This window comes from Dreissena polymorpha, chromosome 7, assembly GCF_020536995.1.
Source record: "Dreissena polymorpha isolate Duluth1 chromosome 7, UMN_Dpol_1.0, whole genome shotgun sequence".
Lineage (NCBI taxonomy): Eukaryota > Metazoa > Mollusca > Bivalvia > Myida > Dreissenidae > Dreissena > Dreissena polymorpha.
In genome coordinates, this window is record NC_068361.1 from 65,312,997 (window position 1) to 65,334,981 (window position 21,985).

Sequence of the window (21,985 nt, forward strand, 5' to 3'; positions counted from 1 at the left end):
ATGGCATAATAGGATCAAACAAGAAGTTTTGGACATACGCCAAATATGAATTTTAAAACAATGAAGACAATAACATTCTATAAGATATTTAAATCTAATGACACAATTTTCGATACGATTATACTTTGATTTCGAATAGGTTTACACTATATCAGCTACAAAGTTCCTTTTCTTGACATTTGAAGTTGGGTTGAATTCCCCAAAGATTATTTATAGCCCTCATATTGAGGGTAATAGCCCCCTCTCTTTTGTTAGAGTATATCTGTGTTGTTTTCCCATTTATATGTTAAGAATATTGATATCACCAATGTTTGAACCCCCAATCACATTATGTGATTTAAGAAAGTTCAGGATAGTTTTTCACATGTTGTGAGACTAGCAATTCAACATGATTTACATAAATACAATCACAGAACGTTATGTAATATATGTAACATGTATAATATAATGAGTGCATACAGAGAAGTCGCGAACAATGGTACCATCATTACACCTTTGACTTTAGCCAACGTGTGAGCCTTTTCATTATTGATGACAATGAGACTATGGCTTAAAATGGTGGCGATGTCCATGGTCCGAGAGCTGTCAGCTCCATGATTGATTGGGCGATTGAAAACCATGGCGGCAATCCGGCGTCTTTTGACGCTCATGCAGCCATTTGCACAGGTATACATTTTTATAATCAGTATATAAAGTATATGTTTGTAAACTTTGTAAAAAGTGCGTGTCATATAGGCTGATTGTTCATGGTTAACTTTTTTTTCTGACTTTCAAACATGCATTTTGCCCAAAAATTAAATAACAATATCAATTGCTAACATATTTGTAAGTATAAATATCTTAAACATACGTATTCATCAATGTATGTTTTTCTGTTTCAGGTCAAAACAAAACCGGTTCGCGTTAGGCTACTTAATGTGATGAGTTATGACTGGGCAGCACTATCGAGTACCTTATGCAGAAACCAGGTTGGTAACTTTACGCAAGATACTGCTATCAAAATTGATTCGCAAATATGAACGTATGGGTGCTTATAATAATTTTAGTATTTCGTATATATGTGTTAAATTAGTTTTTAATTGTGTTCGCTATAACTGAAATTTAAATGAAATGAAATTAATCAAGTTAAATTCAGTAACTTTACATAAATAACACAATAAATATAATAAATAATATTTTCAAGACCAAACAAGCAACTGAAATATATATATATATATAAATAAATCGATATCTATTTCGGAGATCAATTCTAAGCCATATTATCTTCTTTTTTTGTAACAAACTATACACTGTATGGAATTGGGTTTTTTTTTGGTACAGAAAGAAACAAATGTGTATATTCGTAAGCAGGCAGAACCAGCACTTCAAGTTCTCTGCAGAAAAATGAGCCAGGAATCGTTAAACTAAGGGCATCATATGACGCTGTACATAGGACTGCGTGCATCTTAAAGGACCCCGCGGGTGATGCTACTAGACCAGATGTTGTGCCCGCGGCCAACATAAGCCCAGCAAGAAAGGCCTATTTATATAAGTCTGTTCGACCGTACGTTCGACCCGCGTACCAGGACTCAATATGCCCAGCATCTGATGCAGATGTGTGAACCAACAAAACACGCCGTTGGCTGACACCAAGTACACCAGCAGCAAGTTAACTAGTTGTCTGGTGTATTCAAACAAACGGCCCTTTTTAGAGCCACCCTATTTTTCTTACGGATTTGTAGCTCATCTATTTCAAGCTATTGCATTCAAACTTGGTACACTTACTCACTATCATGAGGGGACTGGGAAGGCAAAGTTAGATAACTGGTGCTGGCATTTTGACAGAATTATGTGCCCTTTTTATGCTTAGAAAATTGAACATTTGGTTAAGTTTTGTGTTTAGGTCCACTTTATTCCTAAAGCAATTGCGTCCATACTTGCAACACTTACTAACTTTCATATGGGGACTGTGCAGGCAAAGTTATGTAACTCTGAATGGCGTTTTGACAAAATAATTGCCCCTTTATACTTAGAAAATTGCACAATTCGTTTACTTTTCTGTTTTGGTCCACTTTACTCCTAAAGTATCATAGCTATTGCTTTCAGACTTGGAACACTCGCTAACTATCATAAGAGGACTGTACAGGACAAGATGCATATCTCTGATTGGCATTTTGACGAATCATGGCCCTTGTTTGACTTAGCTACTTTGAATATTTGTAAATTTTGTGTTAAGATCCAATGTTCTTCTAAAGTATCAAGGCTATTGCTTTCAAACTTCAAATACTTTCATACTATCATGAGGGTACTGTACCTGGTAGGTTGAATTTGACCTTGACCTTTGAATGACCTCGACTCTCAAGGTCAAATGAATAAATTTTGCTAAAAAAATAAAATAAAATAAAATAATATTTTTTTGAAACATGATTAAAAAAACACAAATATTTATTTTTATTATTTTATTTTTGAAAGACCGTCAACCATCCCACCCAAGAATCCACCCCGATTTGTATTTCTTATTTTTGGAAGAAAATGTAATAAAGGAAAACACCCCCACACTATACACCCCTCTCCACCCCAACCCCTCTCTCCTTTTTGATTGAAGTATTCAGATAGGTCCCTTCACCTTTGAAAATAAAAATAGACGAGAGGTCTTCACCCGCTAGGCGGTGCTCTTCTGTTTTTTTATAGTCACATTCAAACTTATAAGATTGCATAGTATTGGCCCCAACTTGTAACAATTGAACTTTATCCCCTATACTTGTTTTTGTTCCTTCATTGCTACGCAATAATATTTATTATGATAACACAATGAATGAAACAACATAGTTGACCTATGTAATGGCCTATATGATTAATCAACATTTAAATACTTTGTGTTTGCAAAACCAGAATTAAAATACAATGCGTGATATTTTCTTGATTCGTCGCAAATGATTTCAACGTTAATCATACAAATGGGATATAACATGACGTCACACAATGCCTATTACTTGTGTGTCTCTCAGCCGATATAAATTATTATTTTAAGCAATTTACTCGAATATAAAATCGCTTTAACAATCAGCTAAAAACCGAAAATATGAAAAATTGTCATTAAGGCATGTTTGTCACGACGCGGCTTATATACATTTCACAGGTAAATGATGCGGTTCGAGGACTACACACGTCAATAACAATGACTAGTTATACAGCTATGACATCCTTTTTTATAAACGCTTGCATAACGGCAATTCGAAAACAGTAATACATCTTAAGTATCTAAATGCTTTTTTTACCAATCTTTTAGAATATATTTATTTATAAAATAGCATTTTTCGTAATGAAAACGGCATGCCTCCTTTCATTAAAAGCATATTATATTTTCGAAAAATTAAACTGCAACTATCATTATATATACACTCGGGTAAAGAAGTTGACCACCGTTTTGCACACTTGTTTATTTCCGTGATTCCTTCTAAAGTGATCTTCACTATGTCTTGTTTCCCATAGTTTTAGCACAAGGCGTTTCCCGAAAGCCAGTAATTGCCATTATATTGAAGTGTATTGAACTGATACAAGTTGCTTTGCTGACACGAAACAAATACATTCCTTTCAAGGATGTATGCGCAATATGTATTCATCTATGCGGACTTATTTCACGAAGCATTGCAGACATATTTATAAACCACAACGTCTTGTCCAAAGAATCATGTCAATTTTATGTTAAAATGATTGATCAAACCTATTGAATTGCCCACACTAATTGCATAATTCTAGAAAAAAAAACGATTTTGAATAATATAAACTACAGAGCGAACAAACGCTATTAAAAACATTTCATTTATTTTGTTTTTAGACAAAGAATATTTACAAAATCTTAGAATGGATTTGTTAATACTAACCGAAAAATACAAATCTACCTTATACTAACAGATGATAAGCATTTTGATTGTAGAAAAACATTTAATATAACATTAAACACTATTTCATGCATAAATATATGCTATAAATAGTAGCTCAATATGCACGTTGAGCTAAAGTCCAAGGAAAAACACATGAGTAAGGTGCCCAGTCTTGATATACTAAAAATCTAATTATAGTTTCTTAGTCAGATATTTCAATATACGATGTGTGAAGCTTAAGCTGTGTCAACAGGAAAAAACGCGATGTCTTATATACAGGACAATCATATTGGCTTAAAAACGGGACAAGATTTTAAATCGATGACCATACAGTACAGAACTATGCAACGAACAAAAACATGTCAAACTGTCATTATTAGTTCTTAATTCGGTTTTCTTAAAAATAAATAGTTTAATCATTAAAAGCAATACAGATTATAATAAACGGAATCGGGTTTTATGAGATGTATTTAATTGAATCTTTTCATATAAATAAACGCAATGTACATGATTCGGATACGTGTATTCTAAATGTGGCGATGCTATTTTGAAGTGTTTTGCCTTGGTCTGCTCTGATTTAAAACACACATTGAAAAGTTTAATTGTTATTAATATGAAATATATTATCTTAAATTGTTGTTTGATTTGTGCAACAATTACATTGGGTTAGATTGTATTTAATGTGGGACAGAAGAAGCTTGAAGTTTAAATCCACAGTACACTATTTTTTAAACACAAAACATACAGAAATAAAATAAAACGAAAGAAACAAAAGTTGAGAACGTTTTAGTAATTGGACAAATCAAATCATTTTATATATTAAAAGGTGATAACACAATTTACGATAAGATATGTTCATTTGTATACAAATTGGTTGACCATTGCCCAGTTGGGCATTTTCCTTTTTGACATTCTGTATTTGCTAGAATGAACTTTGCTAAGCAAACTTATTCTTCGGCCCCCTTATTGAGAGTTATATTTCCTGATTCTTGCGAATGTTTTTTTTATTTCCATGATAGGAATATTTACATCAGTAATGTGTGTACGCCGAATAAAACCAATAACATTATTTACAATTCACTTACATTGCAATCCCATGATTATATGTAATATATTTAAAGTATCTATACTTCATATACTAGTAAACGGATAAATCATGCCACTCCAGGCCTAGAAATGTCCATTACATTAAGTAATTAGTTATACAAATACGACACTTATTTTATCAACCATTGCAGTGCGGCAATAAAAAACACCAACTATGCACGCAGGAACCATATAACAATAACACACCGTAACTCTTTTAAACTTAATAATCGGAAAACGATGAGCCAAAGCAAGGTAAGGAAGGTAAGAACTTAGAAATAATTTATATCTGACATAGAAAGACCAAAAAAACGTTAAGTTACGATAAATCATTTAAGTCAAAATTTTACGATATCGTTATCTCAAAGAAATACTGAAATCAATGGTGGACACTTAGTTCATAGAGCGTATGCACAAATGTGAAATAATATGAACTCGGCGCCTGAAAACGTGTTTTCCCTTTCAAATAAATGTTTCCAATATTTTAATTTTTATTGTGTTTGTTTCCTTTCTTGGAATATAAGCAATATTTTACAAAGATCTAAAAGAATAACTTAAATTTCAATTTGCATTTGTTTTTAATTGAAAAAAGATTTACCAAGATTACATGATAGAAGTTTTACAGGGAAATTCAAATGTAATAGCGCATAAGAGGATAAAAATGACACTATTGTTTCGTGCATTATGTGTACCTTTCCATCTATCTACGAACATCGGAACTTCTTTAAACTAAGAAACTTATACGTAAAACTTAAAACTTATATTAAGAAGCGACATGACAGCGTTTTCTGCATTGTATTGTATGAATAAAATTATGAACTAATGCATAAGGAATATAAATATATACTTTCTATCCCATTAAGCTTATTTTAAAAATGTTAAACTGTTCGTTACCTTCAACCTTGAACAGCAAGTGTAAAATGTTGCATTATTTACTGAATCATTTAATGGTATGTCAGACGGCATTTAGTATTCCAATTATATTTAATACTGGTAATGATGCTTATGGCGTGTCATTGGCGTCGCTCTGGAGAGCGGCGACTAGTATGTAATGCATTTTTTTTTAAGAATATCTTGCATAGTGGTGCTTTTTTGTGTAAATTAGTGAAAATAAGTACTGCATTTGTGCCTATTACATTTATTACAACATGTATTGCCAATAATGCAAAGCTAATTGTTTTAATTAATAACTGATCCACAACTGATCACAGGGGAAATATCACAGGGACTAGGCAAATACGCGAAATTTTCTGGTTTTGTATAAAAACAAAACACAATCAAAATATATTAATTTTGTGGTTTTTCTGATTAATTTTCCTTATTTAGTGGAGAATCAATGTAGTACGATATTTGACGACCCATCGCGCAAGCATGTTTATTGGAAGGCGTAGTTGTACGAAAACGTACTATGTATCAGTTTATTTATAGACATATAATAACGATCGCTATACACAACTTCACCAAATAGCAGTACATAAATGATGTCAGCCGGAATAGCTCAGTTGGGAGAGCGTTAGACTGAAGTTGTTTACGCAACAATCATCTAAAGGCCCCCGCTTCAATCCCGGGTTCCGGCTAAAACGAAACAGTTCGGCGGCTGACAATTTTTTTCAGTCAGGTTAATAAATATAATAAAGCTTTATTTTATGTAGACATTTTAAAATCCATTTTACTACAATTGGACATGTTTATTAAAATTAATGGATAGATAGATTCTTTATTTCCTCCATTCATGGAGAGCTTAACACATTTACAACAAGTATTTACATCATTAATGTATACAATAGATAATAATATGTGTATATTAATATATGTACATGCATATCAACAACAATAGAGAGACGATTTTATAATTAGACACTCACAAACTAACAAACTAGTCTCAGCAATAGGATTGCTAATTGATTATTCAGGCGATTGTCATCTGTAGTTGATAGCGTCATTTGAAACAACGTTACGATTTGTTCTAATGGTGTCTTTCGTATTAATTTAATAAAACACTGAGACCCCTTTTGGTAAATGACAGCATCCCAAAGTGAGTCACGTAACAGTTCCCTTCTCGAACAAAAACACACTGAATGAAGTAGTTTGTTTTCCGTGTGTATCCCACACAATGAGCACACTGTTGGGTACGATCTAGAGAGGAATCCTCCCAGTTGTGCCATCAGGGTGGCTATTAAGGGCGATAGCTTAGGCGAAATCCGGGATATTTTCCAGAGGGACGAGGGCTTATCTACGTGTAGAACATCATCAAGGTTCAATGTGGGACACACGTCCCGGATACTTTCCAACTGTCTGTGATGTTCAGGAGCGGATACCGATCGTTGGAGCATCTGTTTCCACGCTTGCTTAGACGGGAACAAACCTGATTGTAAATACCCGTCTAAACACGATTGCAGTTGGTATTTATACAGCAGTCTGTAGATTTCCGGAACGAAGCCTTTAGTTTGTTTGTCGTTATTCAGGTATCGTACAAGTCTGTTAATGAACACTTGTTTGGCAAGGTATTGGTTTGGTAAACGACATAATTGACCAAAAAACACTAGCTTTTTCCTGTCAATGATATTCTCAATCGAGTTTACATTAATTGATGCTAATGCAAAGTCCGTATTCGTTAAGGAATGAAATTGCTGCATAGATTTAATACAAAACCGATGAGAGCGCTCAAGGCGTAACATATCGCTGGCACCGATAACAGTCCACAGTTCACAGCCGTATAATGCTTTCGGAACAACCACGGATTGATAAATTGTTCTTAAGGTGATTGGGCTGAGTGATGATGGATTAAAGCCGCTGTTGCATATGCTCAGGTATGTACCTCGAAGCTTGTTGCAGGCGTCTGCTATAAGCATTTGCGACGAAAGCCACGCGTCGGTAGTTATCCCCAAATGTGAATAACTTTCGGATTCTTTAACTATTTCACTTCCAAGTCTAAACACGCGGGAGTTTCCTGTGTTTGTACGCTCATTAAAAACGATGACGGCACATTTACTTGCGTTATATTCATAGCGCCATACTCTCGAGTATTTGTAGCATATATCCATCATTTTATCAAGTCCCGTTTTTGAGTACGATATTAAAACCATATCGTCTGCTACGGTCGGCGAACAGATGTTCATGTTGTAGATACACATACCCAGCCCGCTATCCTCCAGTTGTTTGATAAGCCCATTGATGAACACTAGGTACAGGAGCGGTGACAACGTTAATTAAAATTTCTTACATCACTTAAATATCTGATAAAAAATACACGTGTTTTTATATTAACAAATAAATGCAAACAACACACCTATTATCCATGTATTTTTATGGTTGTCTATCATAGGCCCTAATTACTATCCCTACCACATATAGAGCGCGAAGCGCGACACGTATTATTAATTGTAACAATGAGTTGCGATAAAGGAAACAGCCGCTTATCAAGGAGGAGCTGTGTCCCAGCAACCCGTTTCCCTAGAGTCAAACACTCCTCAGAGTTTTTTTTAAGAACCACATATACAGCGCGAAGCGCGACAAGTATTACCATCCAGGTGGTATGGTCCCTTTAGCATTATCCGACCATTACGTCCATAGTTATCTTCCGTAGAATTTGAGAAATTTTGAAATCGTTGTTCGAAGTCCAAAATTTTCATCCTATTGTTCCTAAACTTGCACAGTTTTTTTATCAATAAGGACCCAACCAAAACTCTCTATATGAGCAATATCGGACCATAAGTCCAGAATTATGTCTCTTTGAATTTAAAAATGAAAGTGAAAAACTGCTTGGTTAGGTGATTATGTAAAAAAAAATCATCAGATTCTTTCCAAACTTACAGTGTCTTCATATCAATGAGCATTTTTACCTCATTAAAAATGAGAAACATCGGGACAATAAGTCCAGATTTTTTCCCATTAAATTTGACAAAATAAACAATTTCCACTTGTTTAAAAGATTTAACAACTTTCGTCTGAATCTTGCCAAACTTGTTAAGTGTTTTTATATCAGTATTACTCGAACTCTATTGAAAATGATGAATATCGGAGCAATAAATCTATTATGATCCTTTACTGAATTTCAAAGTATTGTGAAATGCAGCTTCTTTATGCAATTTACAGTTTTCATTCATTTTTTTCAAACTTTTACAGTGTTTTCATATCAATAAGTACTCAACCCCTATCGTAAATGAGCAACGTAAGAATAAGTTCGGAATCATCTCCCCTTGAAGTTTAGAAAAATATGAAATTACGCTTACAAGATGAAGCATATTTTTTTAAAACCTACACAGTTCTGTTGCATAAATGAAAACTGCACACGGATGCCAGTAAAAAAAAGGAGACCAATGTAAATAAAATGAACTATGAAATATTTGGGGGTTACAACACAAAATCATAGATAATGGTTATTTGGGGGTAATAACACAACATCATAAATAATGGTTCTTTGGGGGTTATAACACAAAATTATAGATAATGGTTATACCAGTATCTTTTTCTATTTTGTTTAAAATAATCGGCCAATATATTAATATTTACAGTAGAAAAAAAATCGAGTGCCTTTTACACTGAAATTCCCGACGCCCTTATCTTGTTTCTTATTGCAATATATATTGTACAATTGTGCACTCTTACATAATTAAAAAATGGTAGTAATAGTACCATGTTTATTTGTGTGTGGTTTTGACTGAATGGTTTCTGCAGACACTGCATGATTTCGCGGTATCTCAATTCGTCTAAAGTGTTTTCAAGAACCACTACTGTCCCTCGGATTACTTTATCAAGACTATGCACAAAACGCTATAAGTGTATTGTTGTCACCAATGTTGGTTTTGATGCGAGGCTTTTCAGGATTTGCTATTGTGTTTTCAAAGATGCGGCTTTTCCTTGCGTCTTTTGTGTGATCAATCTCATTAGATTCGTTTCGTTTTCTCACTGAATTTGTAGTCAGATACAGATAAAGAACCCTTGAACATGTTCGCGAGAGCCGTTTATTTATATAATGGGTGTATTAATGTCAATCTCGCAATATTTCAATCTTTACGCAATCGCGTTTGCTTTCTTTTATTGTGTACGTGTATTTAAACGCGTAACAGCTCACAAAGGAAAATGCGTTTTCAGTGTATATATCACTTTGAATTGTCAACAAAAAACTTATATGACTTTTGTATTAGGGAAACAAGTGATTGTCAATACACACTAATTATAATTTAATGGTATACGTTATATAAATTAGTACATGTAAATGCTCCATGCATACATGCCGAATAACAAAACGAGCGGTTTCCTCCGCGTGCAATTATGAACATATGCTATCCAAACTATCGCTATTCATGTTTATTTAAATATTCTTGTGAGAATAAATATTTGTTAAACAAATTGTTCTTCAATTTAATTTTCATTAAGGACCAATTATATGGGTTTTTTTTTCGCCGCGCCCTTGGTGCAAAAAGGTACAATGTGAAATTAACAATCTAATGCACATGATACCTTTTTGCACCAATAGGGCGATTTATTGTTTGCTTCCTGTTTCAATCAGCTTCTAAATGAAACGTTCAGCTATCAGATTAATCTTTAAGCCATTCGTGTCAAGAAAAGACGAAACATTTGTCATGAAGACTAGATGGCTGCAATATCGAGCGATTGTATTTCTCGCTGGATAAAGTCGTACGTCTCAGATATTGCTTTACTGGCAAACAAAAAGCGCTGTTCAGCAATTTCAATATTGGCACGGTTTACTCAGGATACGGAACAATCCAGCAGTGAACGTGTTGCGTTCGATGTATATATCGGATGACAGTGGATCGTGATTGATTTTTGTGATCTGATAGGAATAAAATTATATTGATTTGTTCAGGAAAGCTGTGGGTGTTGCTGCCATTTGGACGCGTTCGAAGTTATGAACGCTTTATAGTTCACGAATATGTTTGTAGATCATAGCGGAAGTTACATTGTTTGATCTGCATGAAGGAGATTTATGAACGTTTCACGTATTTGTTTATTTTAATATTCTGGTGTGATAACGTTAATGTATCTTGCGTTTTAAAGTTTTCTTATTTATATATCGATTTAGAATCGTATGATGAGTCATTAAGTTATTTAATTGTCTAGTCATGCCAGTGTCAGTTGTACGAGACAAATAAACAAGCAACTGCTATTTATGGCATATATTTACACGTATAAAATAAATTGTCAACACAATATCAAATAGTATATCATTACCTATAATGAGAACGTACGGATCATTTGTCCGACGATGTCTTCTTGTGCTAGTTGTCATGACAAACCGACCGACTTCCGGATTCAAGGGTAGGAATCTCACTATTGGCGGGATATTTCCCATGTCCGGCAGCTGGGCCGGTGGTCAGGGATGTTTACCTGCGGTGCAAATGGCTCTGGAGGATGTGAACAAGCGAACCGACCTCTTAACAGACTATATGCTTCACATGGATTATAACGACAGCCAGGTATGTGCGCGTTGGTTCTTGCTCTGTCATGCAACAAATTTATAAGATGTGTATCTATTAGATATTTATAACATTAGATATATATAACATAAAATTGTTTATGCAACCGACTACCTCAACTTTTAAAGCAAAATATCCATCGAACTTTTGAAAAGGTCACTCTTAAAGTTAATTTAAATTACAAATTCATGTAGTTGTATACTTGAGCTGCACGGTTCCTTATATACAGAGTTAAACAGAAGACAGGAAGTTAAACGGTCCGTCACTAAAAACTGTATCTTTTGTTTGCAAAAACACAATAAGCACAGTCAAATTGTATTAAAATAAGCTGTCGCGTGTTTGAATGGAAGAGAATCTTACCCGAACTTGTTTTATTCTACCACTCAAAATTCGCACTAGAACCTGCTGCTAGTTGCGCCATTTACAAATATAGCCTGAACTGTAGCTTACGTATGCATGAGCATTATTTTATCCGTAGTGTCTGATAAGAAATGATTTATCCCAAAACTCTTGTATAGCTTTACATCATCGAAATCACACATCTGAAGGCACGCCATTGTCTCATATAGAAATAACTTATATTGAACATTACTAAGGAAATTGTTGAAACATTTCAGGTGAGGCATTCATATTAAAATCCGCTAGTCTTGTGTGTCAGTCAAAGGTCCATGTGCCTGAAAAAATATGACAATACACACAGCACGTGATAAAACAAATGATTAATGATGTCAACGGTCAATGCAACGTATTTGTGGATTTACACCTGTTGAAAGGCGATTTAATTGCGTGGTAATTATCAAATTCGTTTAATAATTCCCCAACAATATAATGATGACTTTCCGTTGCATGTGGACGATCACGTTGCATGTGTGCCGTGGTTTAACTTAGAATGCAATACGTCCCCATGTCGCAAATGTATATAAGTGACTATTCACAGTTTGTATTTATGATTTTGTTTCAAAATAAAAAATTGATTACCTTACGTGAAATGTAATGTACCGCAAAGAATACCAGTAACGATTTTTAAATTTAATTTACTAAAAAAACACAAAAGGCTCGGTCTGCCTCGTGCGGTATTCCATTTACTTTGCGCAGAGGCTTCACCATATAAAGAGATTAAATTATGTGATTATGAAGCATAACGTCCTTCAGTTGCCGGTAAACCTCTTTAACTAATACATTGAAGTTGACAGTCTGTTTACACAATGTATAAATAAAAGATCCGACCCTCCTTAGAAAAATAGAACATATAAGAATAAACAAAAACAATGACAACATAACGTTGCGCGAGTTCCTTACGAGTAGTTGTATGCCGATGTAGAATCGCCTTCATGACGTCAAGAACCATAAAGTCCCAGAACTAGCACTTGAATAATGGGAGCTGTGGAGAATTTGTGTTATTGCTGCCATTTCCTGCTAGGAAGTTCTAATTGAAATAAATTGTAATGTTGTGTTGTTTTGTTCTGTGGCCACAACCGGATAACTTAACTTAAACAATATATACAAAGGTTACAATATATAGGTTAAATATCTTTATTCATTACGATAATTGGCTGTATTACAATACAGAGTTTCAACTTATGGGAACACTGACATGGCCGAGACAATTATTTAAATATTTACCAAAGGATAAATGATGGTGACATTCTATTTGATCAGAGTCGTTTATGGGGTTTATATCGCGGCCATGCTTAATGTTGACTTTATCCAGACTATTGAACAGAAAATAACTGGTATTGACATCAAAATTGCACGCATTATGATTTATTCAGTAAAGAGATGCATTACCAGGGCCGTTCTAATAATGTACCAACCTTAATAATGCTTTCCGGTTTTGTGTTTTGAATTGTCTTGTATAAGGTATGTTTTTTCACTTAATATATTTGATTATTCCATAAATAAATCAAGCGCGAGCGGCATTTAGTGTCTTGAATATATCTGCGGAATTTTATTGCCGTACTGTCTTGACACTAAATGATCAGTTACGAACAAAACTCGGCACAGTGTAAGATGTGAGAAATGAAACTACAGCAATAAAATAACTACATAAATATTTGTTACCATTAGATTTTCTTTTATTTATTTTGTATGCAATATAGAACAGTAAAACAACGACCGCAACACTAAACAATGACATTATTACAGCTGGTATCGAAACATTTGAATAATAAATTCACCTAGAAGACAAACATGTATATCGTCGAGTAATAAGTTTAAGCGCCTTGGAACGATCAATGAAAACATCGTGGATTTTACAAACGTGTGGTCGTCTATTCTTCATATTTTGCTCCACGTTAAACAAAATACGCGTCCATTAAAATGAAAACAAATGTTAACCGTTTAATATCGAAATTCACGTCACATACAAATCACGTTCGCTTAAGACCTGCGCACTGTTACACCTTTTTTATTCACTCCGTCTCGTTAGAATGAATTGAAAATTCGCATCAAAACAGAAAGAAATTCAAACGCTCAGTATGATGTCGTGACTTGTAGACAGCAAGTGGATAGTTCGTCCATCGGTCTTATTCGAGAAGTAGATTGAAGTTATTTCTAACGGGTTTTTTTCTTAGGTGTAAAATGTTACATTTTGAAACGCTCACATTTTGTGTTTATATTTGGAAATTCAATTAAATACTGACGTCATTCTTAATTATTGTTTTCATCTGCAATATATTCAGAAGACATGTACTGTTTCTATATTTATGAAAATATAAATTCAACATGAGTATATGACTAAAATTGATATAAACAATGTTAAACATAATTGATCATAAGACCTTTGCTAAAAGTTTCTTAAACCTACACAATGGATTATGTTGAGTAAAAATTTATTACAAAACGCAGGGAGTAAATTATTCATCGCAAGTTAACACAACAAGAATAAACTTCCAATATTTAAATGGTTGCAATTACTTATACAAAAGTTGTTTATTACCGCACGTTTTTAATGGGTTAACCAGGCATCGTAAACAGTTGCATTTTGGCTTGCAGCAGTTCATGTCACAATCGAAAACGGAAATGGATTCTACGCCAGGCTGGCGTGTTATCGTGAAACTGATTTAAACCACTCTTGGATAGTTGGAAAGTGTTCTATTTGGTTTTATAAGTTTGTTATTATTATTGATATTGAGTTTGTTTCTGCTTTTTGTAAAACAATATATATGTTATATGAAAAACTTCTTCTTTTTATTGACATTTAAATTACCTTTTGATGTATATTCGGATTCGTGTATATGAAAATAACATTGCACGCTGTCGAAAATGATGGAGATACATGATATTGATTTAACACAGATCTATAAACAAATGTATGTTTTTTTGTATTTCGAATAGTTTGTGGGATTTTTAATACTGAACAAATACATTTTGTTGAAAAAGCTAAGCAAAAATATTAACAAATACTTTAAAATATTAAGTTAAAACATCAATTGTTACTTAGCAACTATTTTCTGAATACAATTGTTGCAAACATTATTTTGTTCGAGATGAAGAATGTGTTTATTTGAAACAAAAATGCCTTCAATATAAGAACACTTGTGTCGACATGCACTCGACCAATTGGGGTTTTATTCAGGTTAACTTAAAATTGAAATTACATCGTTAACCTGCGTACTCAAGATCGATTACATCGGAGGCTTTTGAGACAAAGTCCATTAACCATTTAACAAATCTCAACATTCTTATAAAGTACTCTTATTGTTTGATAATTAAACTTGTTGTAAGGATCAATATTTGTTAAGTTTTAATATCATCGACATTATCTGTTTTTGTTGTTAGAACTTAAATGGACCTTTAGAACAAATTAAATATTGAACACCTACATTCCTCGAAGCGAGTTTATTGTGGGGATTGGGCGCTGTCCTTATTTTTATTGTTGTCATGTTTTATGACGTGCGCAAACTGCGTTCAGATCCAAAAAAAAATCCATCTTACTGGCATTTAAACAATCTACTTGGTATAAATGCATTTTAATGAAATCGCTAAATAATAGTGTTATAAATTAAAAAAAAATGTAGTTTTTTTTCAAAATGTTTTTTTTTTACCTAAGAAATGATGTTTACCGTTATTTATTATCCTCGAGCATATGACATATTTGTATGTTAATTAAATTCATGTTTTATTATCTTTTCTGGAACGGTGTTATACGCAATTTGCTTGGTAAATACTGAGGCAGTCAATCGGTTGATGCATACAGTAATCTGATAATTGGCAGGGCTAAAGCCTTTTTATTATTTTAAACACCATAGATTAAACTTTTGATACGCTGTAATGTCTTAGTCTTAACATACAATATCGACGTTTAAATAAAATTCTGGTAAGCATAACACTTGTTCAATTCCAAAAATGATGCTTTCGAAATGCTTTAACGTACGGCACAACATCATTAATTTGGGATTATGTTCGTAGTCGGTGGATGGATTGATTTTTAGCATGAGAACAATCAAATATACAATACTTTGTTAATTCCAGAAACTTGTGTCGGAATGAGACTATCATATATGTTACGAAAAAGGAATTAGTCCCATTGCAATCAGGACCATGCACATCCCATTTGATAACTGCATATACAATTTAAATTATCCACAATATCCGACCATAAATAACTTAAATCTGGCGCATTTTATTTTAAGGCAGAGCAACTGTCTGAGATATTTAATTGTTATTTGTAATTAATATCTAAAGAAAACTTATATGTGCAGCTCTATTAACCAAGACTTGAGAACAGACGTAAAAAGAAAACAAAAAGTCGGTGTGCTAATCTATCTTCACCATAAAGTAGATTGCTATCGGATGTACACCGTCACATTACGTTTTCATGATGATCTAGGACGCGGTTGGATCGCAAATGACGCTAGTGGATGTCGTAAGAACGTTATAAGACGGGGAAAAAGGTCAGCAACTTCGTTAAAATACATTTTAAATGTACTGGGGATGCTGTTAAGTCGCAGATGATAGATCCCGTGCAGATCGACCAATACCAAAAATGTTCTATATATACGATTTTGTCAACAACTCGGGTCGACTCGGTTTAGTTGGCATATATATTCATCTTATCCAAGTACTAGGGTAGGGCTTTTTGTTATGAGTAAACTTTTTTTTGCCTAGCAATAACCTCGTTGTGGTGAGAACGCCGCATACACGCAAAGAAAGGCAGTTCAAATTTAAGTTTGTGATATTGCATAATGTTTGGATGTCGTTAACGAAATAAACAACACATCGGCGTTCTTACGACGGCTTTCGTTGTTTTCGCAAAACTGACCGTTTTAGGTCTTAGATGACGCTAATGCGATGTAATTTGGATATTAAGGACTGAGTGAGCAAACCAAACGTCTGGCCATAGCACACACATGTACCCAATGAATGAAACATATTACTATTGTTATCTATAAATGTCTACAAATGTAATAATTATGAAATGAACACAGTATAAAGGCAACTGGTAATTATAAAGAGTACATTCGAAGCTGAACAAAAAGCATAGTTTAAATACATGCTATGAAATTAAGGTAACGTAATGTGTGGATTCGTAGGCTTCCGAATAAACAATTGGTATTAGCAATTCTAATAAAAAGCTGTGCATCCGTTACATTTGCGGCTTATGCAAACATAATCCATTTATGGTTCTATTTGAAATCGAATGTATTCATGAACGCCAATTTGGAACGTTTATTGGACCTCTCTGTATTTCGTCGTTTACAGATGTAGGCATACCACTGTGTAGAGTGTTTCCGAATCTGTGACAAAAATAGAGTTATACATTTATATAAAATAACTCATTACAAGTTTTTTTGTAAACATTTTATAACATCCTTCTCTGGTTTAGTTGAAATATTTCAAATAGATCACTTCAAAGATATAAGGAAAACCCACATCTTTTATCACATCTTTTATACACATAGAAGGGTAATATCATTGTTCAAGGAGAAAGATTCATATTTACATCCGCTTGTTTTTTATGTCAGTTAAATGTCCATGTGCCTATACAATATGAAAATACACACTGCACGTGATAAAACAAATTATTAATGAAACCAACGGTAAATGCAACGTATTGGAGATTTACACCTTTTGATAGGCGATTTAGTTACATGGTAATTCACTAATTCGTTTAATTATCACACGAGCAACATAATGACGACTTTGCGAGGCACGATCGTGTTGCATGTTTGCTGGCGTATGAGTGAGCATGCAGTTCGTCCATAATTTGATGTCGCAAATGTTACTAAAGTAACTCTTCATGAGTTTCTATTAATGCATTTTGTTTCAAATCAAAATCAATTACCTGACGTGAAATGTAATGTGCTGCAAATTGATTACCAGTAACGATTTTCAAATAATTACAAAAACACAAAATGCTCGGTCTACCTCGTGCTGTTTTCAACATGCTATGTGCAGAGGCTTCATTAAATAAAAAGATTAAATAGAAGATTATGAAGTATAGCGTCCTTCAGTAGCCGGTAAACCTCTTAAAGTAATGCCTTGAAGTTGACAGTCTGTGTACACAATGTATAAATAAAGGCTCCGATCCACGTTAGAAAAATAGAACATATAAGAATAAACAAAAACAATGACAGCTTAACGTGGCGCGAGTTCCGTACGAGTTGGTGTATTTCGATGTAGAATCACCACGACCTTCGTGATATCAAGAACCAAGAGTCCCAGAACTAGCACTTGAATAACGAAAGCTGTGGCGAATTTTGAGTTATAGCTGCAGTTTTTTGCTTTGAAGTTCTAATTAAAATATATTTCAATTTTGCAGTGTCTTGTTATGTGGCGGAAACCGGATAACTTAATCGAAACCCCACATGTCTGGTATTTTACCTACAACCGAACTCACATTCCCAGGGCCATTTCTTCTTTTCATGGTCTGCAATATGTTTTCGCTTTCAAACAGTACATAGCGTATAAAAACGGCCCAATAGTAAACCGTCCTTTCGCTGTTTTGACTTTGTTTTGTTTTCATATATATTGGAAAAGTATTGTCTTAATGTCAAATGGTCTTAAACTTGAATGGCCGTAACATATCAATAGTGCTTCATGCTGTGCATTCGACATGAAATTCATTAAAATAACATTATTTTCAGTCGTATCAACTTACTTGTCTTCAAATGAGTAAATGCTTTTAAAGATTTCGAAGAGAATCTAAAGATGTACGTTCGTTACCGAGCATTTATTATTTCCCAGACGTGAAACCTTATCTTTTGACATATTTATTAAAGATAATTACCTTTATGCTACCGTGTGCTTCTTTCCAAAGGCCATATTTGGATCATTATTGGAAATTGTTGTTAGAGCTTAAATGTGAGTGAAGTTCGTGAACGGACCGTTAATTTCATTAACTCGGTTATTCCACTGTTCATGTCGGGTTTGCGATATGTGTTACTACTATTTTCATTACATTTTTTACTTCTTGAATAGTTTAAAAATGCAGAGAATGTATTAAAATTACATAACATTTGGCAGTTTGATATTTGGCGTAAATGCACGAATACATATTCTTTCTTATTGTTGATTTTTTTATTTAGTGACATCTTAGTGACTACCTTTAAAGAATTAGGATACATTCATTATTATTAAGTATACATAACTTGTATAAAATATTAGTGTAATTGTATGAGTCACTATGGTTTGATTTTATGAACAAATAACTGGCATTATACCGTGCAACCGCTAAAGGGAACAATATATTGGTTACATTTCTTTATGAACATTCATTACGATAATTGGCTGTATGACAATACAGAGTTTCAACTAATGGGACCACTGACATGGTCAGCAAATGATCAGTTACGAACAAAACTCGGCACAGTGTTAGATAGGAGTAATGAAACTACAGCAATAAAACCACTATTCGTTACTATTCGATTTTCTTTTATTTAATTTTATATGCAATATAGAACAGTAAAACAACGACCGCAACACTAAACAATGACATTATTACAGCTGGTATCGAAACCTTTGAACAATAAATTCACTAAGAAGAGAAATATTTACGTCGTCGAATAATATGTTTAGCGCCTTGGAACGGTCCATGCAAACATGGTGGTTTTTCACAGATGTGTGGTCGTCTATTCTTCCGATTTTGCTCCACGTTATACACATTTTAATGTCCATTTAAATGAAAACAAACGTTAACCATATAATATCGAAATTCACATCACATACAAATCAACATCGGTTAAGACCTGCTCTGGACTTCAAGTCGAAGTTTAAGCAATTAAAGACGTTTGAAGCTAAAGTGCCACCATGCCAACACGAGTGCGTCTGGATATTTAGATAGCATAGCTTGTGGTCTTAAAGACGGCTTATTAACAATTGCATGCAATAAATAAGCATTTCCATTCGTGTTATCTGCTGCCTCTCGTAGACGATGTTTTATGGTTGCATTTAGAGTGAGAATATTTCCGAAATATAGGTTTGAATAGTTTCTTATTTGCACTGTTATTAACTTGTAAGAAGTAATTGAAAAAAATCGCACCAAAACAGAGAGAAAATCAAACGCTCAGTATGGTGGCTTGACTTGTATATGTAGATAGCAAGAGGATAGTTCGTCCACTGGTCTTATTCGAGAAGCTGATTGAAGTTATTTCTTACTTTTTTTTCACTAAAGTGTAGAATATTACATTTCGTAATACCCACATTTTGTGTTTATATTTGGAAATTCAATTTTAATACTTACGTCATTCTTAATTATTGTTTACGTCTGCAATATATTTAAAAGTGTTTCACTGTTTCCATATTTAGGAAAATAGAACTTTAACATGAATATATGACTAAAAATTAACATAACCATATTTAATATTATTGACCATTTGAGGTTTGCTAAAAGTTTGTTAAATCAACACAATCGATTATGTGGAGTAAAATTATATAACAAAAAGCAAAAAGTAAATTATTCATCGCATAAGCCAAGTTAGCACCACACGAATAAAATTCCAATATTAAACAAATTACAATTACTGATACAATAATTGTTTATTACCGCTCGTTATCAACGTGTTAACAAGGCATCGTAAACTGTTGCATTTTAGTTTGCAGCAGTTCATGTCACAATCGAAAAAGGAAATGCATTCTACGTCAGGCACGCGTGTGATCGTGATACTGATTTAAAACACACTTAGATATTGGGAAACTTTTCTACTTTGGTTCAATTAGTTTTTTCTATTATTGATATTGAGTTTTTTCTGCTTTATTGCCAAAACAATATTATCTTTTACATGAAAACTTATTCTTTATTTCTGAAATTGAAATTACATTTTGGATTTATATTCAAATTCGTTAACATGAAGATAGCATTGCACGCTATAATAAATAATGAAGATACATGCTATGGATTTTAATAACAAATATTTAAAAAGAATGATATCTTGTTTTTCTTTGTATCTTTGTTTTCCGAGCTGATATATTCATTTAATCATTTTGCACTTAAACAAATAATGGAATCATTTACATTCAAATAATTATTATGTTTTAAAACAAAGACTATTCGTTTTTTACAAAATCTTAGAAATTGATTTTTGAATACTAACCAAAAACATACAAACGTACATAATACTAACAGAATAGAAATAGAAAACCATTATGATGGTAGCAAAACATTAAATATAACTTTAAATACTATTATCTGCATACATAAATATTTTACATAGTAGCTCAATAAACACGTTGATCTTAAGTCATATGATGAAGAAATGATTACGGTGCCCACTTTTGACATACTAAAAATCCAACTATAGTTTCTTAGGCTGATGTTTCAACATACGATGTGTGAAGCATAAGCTGTGTCAACAGGAAAACAACCATGATGTCTTTTATACAGGACAATCATAGTGGCTAAAAACAGGACGAGATTGTAAATCGAGGACCATTCAGTACTGAACTAAGCAAAGAACAAAAACACGTCAAACTGTCCATATATGTTTTAAATTCAGTTTATTGCAAAAGTAATATTTAATTCATTTACAGCAATACGGATTATATAAAAACGGAATCGAGATTTTATGATATGATATTTACTGAAATATTTTAAAGATAAATGCACTCTATGTACTTGATTCGGATACGAGTATTTTAAAGGTGGCGCTGTAATTTAAAGGGATTTTCCCTGTCTTGCTCTGGTATAAACTACTAATTTAGTAGCTTAATTGTTATAAACATTAAATATATCATCAATTTCATTGGGTTAGTTTGTATTTACTGTGGGAAAGAAGAAGCTTTAAGTTAATATCATCAATACACTTTTTTTTCAAACAAAAACATACAGAAATAAAATACTACGATAGAAACAGAAGTTGAGACTTAAGGAACGTTTAAGTAATCGGACAAATCAAATCCTTATATATATATTCAAAGGTAATACCACGATAAGATAACTCAATAATATACACATTGATTGACCATTGCCCGATTGGGCAGTTTCCTTTTTGACATTCTGTATTTGCTAAATGAACTATGCTAAGAAAATATATTCTAATCGGCCTCCTTATTGAGAGTTATATTTCCTGACTCTTGCGGATACAGGGTTTTTTATGTCTAGGATAGATATATTTATATCAGTAATGTCTGCACGCCCAATAACACTCTTTCATAACA

The 21,985-nt window shown here is 33.2% G+C and overlaps 2 protein-coding genes across 10 annotated transcripts in view; both read left to right on the forward strand.

Annotated features, from left to right (window-relative positions):
* Window positions 1-21,985, forward strand: part of LOC127837992 (zinc finger protein 729-like) — a 462,677-nt gene that overhangs the window by 328,896 nt on the left and 111,796 nt on the right. The gene's annotated exons all lie outside the window — the stretch shown is intronic.
* Window positions 11,296-21,985, forward strand: part of LOC127837993 (gamma-aminobutyric acid type B receptor subunit 1-like) — a 399,001-nt gene continuing 388,311 nt past the window's right edge. The window contains exon 1 of the mRNA XM_052365471.1: window positions 11,296-11,389. Coding sequence (XP_052221431.1) covers window positions 11,312-11,389 — 78 coding nt within the window. The 5' untranslated portion in view covers window positions 11,296-11,311. The remainder of the gene's footprint in view (window positions 11,390-21,985) is intronic.